The sequence below is a fragment of the Protomyctophum bolini genome (genome assembly GCF_963924005.1).
Source record: "Protomyctophum bolini genome assembly, chromosome: 1".
Taxonomy (NCBI): Eukaryota; Metazoa; Chordata; class Actinopteri; order Myctophiformes; family Myctophidae; genus Protomyctophum; species Protomyctophum bolini.
In genome coordinates this window covers 45,399,153-45,404,614 of record NC_137862.1, presented here as the reverse complement: position 1 = coordinate 45,404,614, position 5,462 = coordinate 45,399,153, and the positions used below count along the sequence as shown (strand labels likewise).

The following is a 5,462-nucleotide window of genomic DNA, read 5'->3' as shown; positions in this document are numbered from 1 at the left end:
AAGTGGTTTGAAGACATGTAGGCCATAGCTTGTAAAAGAAAGTGCTTGTTTTTCCTTGCTGTTTTAGGCTATATCTTAAATCTTTTTTCAATATGAATTCAGAATACAGGAGAGAATTGAGTTTAGATGGATTTGTGATTAAAAAAGGCACTGAGATAACGGTGTTGGCATGCTGTCAGAGAGAGAAAGAGAGAGGGGGCACCTCGGACTTAAAAATAATAATAATAGGAAAATCAACACAGGATGGCATGAGAAGACATTGCATAGGAAGAGGAACCCTTTTCACATTTTTTTATCCATTACATAAATAGACTGCAAGCGAAAGCGTCGTACAATGAGAGGCATTCTTTTAATTCAGTACCCACATGGTAATTATTTTAAAAAATACAATGTGCTTCATTTGGTCGCGTCTTTTGACGACATAATAGTGCATACAATAAACTGCTTATGAAGCAGCTATATACCACAGTATAGATTCCAGTCTTTTTACTTTGGCATAATAGTTTCGGTTAAACACACACCTCGACCTGGCTGTGAATGCAAGCACGCACGCGCACGCACACACGCACACACACACACACACACACACACACACTCACACACACACACACACACACACACACACACACACACACACACACACACACACACACACACACACACACACACACGCACAAACAGTATACTGTAGCTTGGAATATGGACTTTTATGTTGGTGGACAAACAATTATGGCAAGATATTCATGCGGTTTTTTTCTTTGCAAAGACAAATATATAGCCTATATATATAGACTATATAAATAGATATATAAACATAGAATATGGGGCAAGCAGTGTGCATTTTGCATTTTCATATATAGCTCTATAAGACAATGCGCAAAATCTAAGGAGAGGGATATCGAGATGGTAACTTAGAAAAATAAAACACATAAGACTAGTGATTCTAGTACCAACCTTATAGCTGCACTCAGAGTCAGATATGTGTGTGTGCGTGTGCGTGTGCGTGTGCGTGTGTGTGTGTGTGTGTGTGTGTGTGTGTGTGTGTGTGTGTGTGTGTGTGTGTGTGTGTGTGGTTTATTTTGCGTGCCCGACGCACAGTCTTTAGGCAAGAAGGCACAAACCCCACAGAGACAGCCCGCAGTTCCGAGACGGAGATTGGAATGAATGAAGGATCGAGCTTATAGTTTTTGTCGTTTTAAAAAAAAGGCACATGTATTTAAACCTCAGCTGCCTTCATGGCCTTTCCTATATATTCCGCATATCAAAACCTGGTTCACAGTCTGAAAATGTCACTTGAGATTCAAACCGTAAATGATCCAGCGCGGTCCCCCATGTATAAACTCACTGCTCACAAGTCTGTTTCTTTTTCAGAAGAAAGTCTTACAGTTTTACAGTTCATACTGCATATTTAGTCCAGTCAGTGGCTCCGGGCAGGTGTTCTGGTACCGCTCAGTCAGTTGCCCATGGTGGGCTTGAAGGACCCGTCGGGCAGCTGTCGGAAGATGCCCCGTAACGTGTCCAGCTCCCGGGTCAGGTGTTCCACCCGCTTGCGGAGCCTCTCGTTGTCCGAGGCGAGCTCGATCACCTTGTGCTGGGTCTCCACGTTGCGCATCTTGGCCTTGTCCCGGCTCTTGCGCACCGCCACGTTGTTCCTCTCCCGCCGCATGCGGTACTCGGGGCTGTTCTTGTCGACCCTCTTCTTCCCGACTCGGTCTCCTCGGTCTCCCCGGTCTCCTCGGTCGCCGCCACCCATCATCTTCATGGAGGCTCCGCCCGGGCTCGGCGTGCCGGGCAGCCCGTTGTTGTGGTGCGACGGGTGTTGGTGGGGACTCGGTACCGGGGTGGGCGGAGGGGTGGGGTGACCCGGCTGGAGGTGCATGGTGGTCTGGGCGCAGTGCGCGATCTGGTACTGCAGGTGCGGCAGGTGGTGCTGCGCCGGGTGGTGGTGGTGGTGGTAGGTGGGCGGCAGAGAGTGGCCCCCCATCTCGTCGTCTTCCCGGGGCTCCTGCTTGATGGCCACGGGTCTGATGCGACTCGACGTGTTCTGCTCGTAAATGGGTTCGAGTTTGGACGAGTCCATGGGGTAGCCGCCGTTGTTGGCGTGCATGTACGCGCCGCCCTGTCCTCCGGGCTGCTGCTGCTGCGCGCCGGAGACCCCGCCGTGGTGGTGGGCATGGTGGGGCGAGTAGGACTCGTACTCTCCGTTCATGAGCTTCAGCTTGTCCTGCTTGGAGGCGCTGTGGTGGAACAGGTCGGCCAGGAACTCGTCGTTGAAGGCGGCCGGGTCGATGTAGGCGCTGATGTCGATGGAGTTCTCGTTCTCGCAGATGTCGGCGAGGTCGTTGGCGAGCGCCGGGTCCTTGTAGCAGTACGAGCCGGGCTGGTTGCTGCTGTTGTTGTTGTTGTTGTTGCTGTGGGCGGACAGGCTTGTGAGCATCGGCCGAGGAGCGACCTCGTACAGGTTGGCGTGCTCCATGGAGTATCTAAAACCCGCCAGGCATGGTGAGGAGCTCCGGGAATCCAGCTTGCTGCCGATACCGCCCCGGGGCGCGAAGCCGCTCTGGCACGGTTAAAAAATATAATAATGATAATGTCACACAATACAAAATGACAAGGAACACGACACGGGGTTCCAGTCTCTCTCTCTCTCTCTAGTCTGTTCAGCCGTGAATGAATAGCGGCAAAAGCAACAGGTTTCTCAGTCAGATGAGTTGATCCCTGTCCTGTCTGCCACGGGGCTGTGTGTGCTCAGTTCAGTGTGAGTTGGTTGGGTAGATATAGGAAGGTATAAAGTGGCGATAGAAGCAAGACGCTCTCAGCTGTCAAACAGGCTCGGCTGTATTTATACCTCCGGCTGGGTGGAGAGAGAGAGGGGGGGCGGGGTCCCAGTCAGACCCAATCCAATACCGCTGGAGAGGTGGACATTTTTGGGGTAACCCGTGTGTAGATTATTCAAGCGGTGGTGATAAGATTTAGGTCCGTTATAAGTGTCACGAATCACGAAGCCTTTCGTTGGTTTGGTTTACATGTTTCGTTAAGGCAGGCAAGCAACATATATATTAGACATCAGTGCAGTGTGTATTGGTGTGTATTAGTGTGTATTAGTGTATTAGTGTGTATTATAATGTGGATTCAATCAATTCAATCTGTCTCCCTTTGTCAAATGGACTTTGGTCAGTCACTATAAAAAGCGATTAAAATGGCAATTATCACTATAGCCTACTCCTAGATATATGCTGTAGCCTATGTAACATAACGTGGTTTATAGTGCATGTCAGAAAACAAACAAAACAAGAACATGAAAATAGAACAATCCGATTAAATGCATTGACTTCCAATTAGGCTATATTACCAGAGACAGACATGCAGATATATAGCCATATTGCTGGCAGTGGTAGCTAATAATGTGATATATTGATATACTGTCTGAGAAGCGACCAGGGGTCCGTATCTCTCTCTCTCTCTCTCTCCAGCTGAGACCAGCGCCCTGCTGCTCTCTATCAGGAAAACGTTATTTGGGAGTAATTATAGCGGAGTTTTACGCACGATCACACCGCCGATCGTGCTGCTGTTCCTTTGCGTCGTGAGAGTGGTGGTGTTGCCGTGCTGTCACCCCCCGCGGTGAACGCACAGATCATGCATGAGATAGATAGCCTAGTCGACTCGTTTCACACCGGCCTATAGGCTACTAACTTAAAACAATTACCAATGCACGTAAATAAATGGCACTTTAATGATAAAATAGGCGTAGAACATTGACTCGAGGATAATACATTGAATAGTTATTCGCATGCGTTCTAAACTGCAGGTCTCTAACATAACCGAGTCTTTTGCAGAATGTCTTCCCACTCATTTGCAGAGAAAGAGAAACATGCGCATGCTTGGCGTGCGCGTGGCGTGCGTGTGTGTGCGTGTGTGTGTTCCACACTTTTACAGTCTATGGTTCCACATTGGTGTACCTTTATGCCTGCACGCACGCTCTGCCAATACCCACTGCAGTGCGCACGCACACACACACACACACACACACACACACACACACACACACACACACACACACACACACACACACACACACACACACACACACACCCACACACACACACACACACATCCACACACACGCATAAAGTATACTTTCTAAGCAAGCGGAGCACTACACTGCCCCACAGGTAGCAGCACTGTGGATGGGCTGACATCGCCCTCTATCGGTATACCACGGAAGAAAAGTAGGCTATGAAAGGCTTTACAAGTTTACATAATTATGCAGGGCATAACTATTTTCGTCCATGCTAAACCCCTTATGCCTAAACTACTTTACTTTTTTTTACTATTCTGAAAAAGATTTTTGAATAGTTAAAATAGCCAAAGCTCACAACATGTCGATGTAGTCAGATCAGCTAGTTTATACATGGGCTGGCGGCCCGGGGGCCGCATGTGGCCCCCACCTGCACTTCATGCGGCCCTCAGGTTATTATCCGAACATATTATTATCCGATAATATTATTGATTTTAGTACATTACTAGTATTTTCTTCTTTTTTTTATGTCCAATGTATTTGTATTTAGTTCATAAAATAACTGAATGCATTTGAAATTAAATAAAAATTTTACTTTATAGGATTCCAATTAAAAAATAGCAAGAAATGAGAAATCAGGATTTAAATTCAAATATACCAAAAATAGCTGATCTATACAATCATATATCGACAATTTTTGCTATGACAGTAATATGCATGCAATAATGTGTGTGTGGAAATATAGTGGCCCTCTGGAGTGAGTGTGGAAATATAACACCTTATTCAACGGCAACAACATATTCTGATAAGTTTTGTCTAAAAATGTCATCAAATGGTGGTCTGTGGCTTTAAAAATGAAGAATAAATGATGGACCTTGACATGAAAAGGGTTGAAAAAACCCACTGGTGTGGAGAAAAGAAAAGAGAGAAAGACGGAGATATAGAGGGGTGTTCCTCACACCAACAGATATACCGGTAGACAGAAAATAAGCAGTGTTGTTTTTGGCAGCAAATTTAGATTTTAGTTTTAGTCTTTTGAATAGTTTTAATTTACTTTTAGTCACCTGAAATGTTGTAGTATTAGTCTAGTTTTAGTCGACTAAAAGATTTTAGTCAACTAAATCTACAGTTAATTTAGTCGAACAAAATATTTAAAAGTATTTGGGCGGGCCTTGATACCGTCGTAATGACTGTAGGCTGATGTGCTTGATCTACAAGCACACAACAACGCGTCGCAGCTTGTAGATCTGCTATTTTCAGCATGCAACTAATTGTAAAATGACTTATACTGCATGGATCTCTTGTCCACTGCTCCCTTCCTAACATTTTAGCCTATAGTTTTTATGTGTTGACGAAATTGTCATAGCTTAGTTTCCATAGTTTTCATCAATGGAAAAAGGTAGTTGGCCAACCTTTTCCGTGTTAGTTTTAGACGACGAAATCA

General features: G+C 45.8%; 1 protein-coding gene across 1 annotated transcript; it reads right to left on the bottom strand.

The window, feature by feature from the left end:
* Positions 1–330: 330 nt before the first annotated feature.
* Positions 331–2,803, bottom strand: cebpa (CCAAT enhancer binding protein alpha). Its single transcript, XM_080766312.1, has one exon. The coding sequence runs from the start codon at positions 2,474–2,476 to the stop codon at positions 1,454–1,456; it is 1,023 nt and encodes a 340-aa protein (XP_080622438.1). The 5' UTR covers positions 2,477–2,803; the 3' UTR covers positions 331–1,453.
* Positions 2,804–5,462: the final 2,659 nt, after the last annotated feature.

Coding starts and splice junctions, on each gene's coding strand:
- cebpa (XM_080766312.1), bottom strand. CDS start 2,476: ATGGAGCACGCCAACCTGTACGAGGTCGCTCCTCGGCCGATGCTCACA.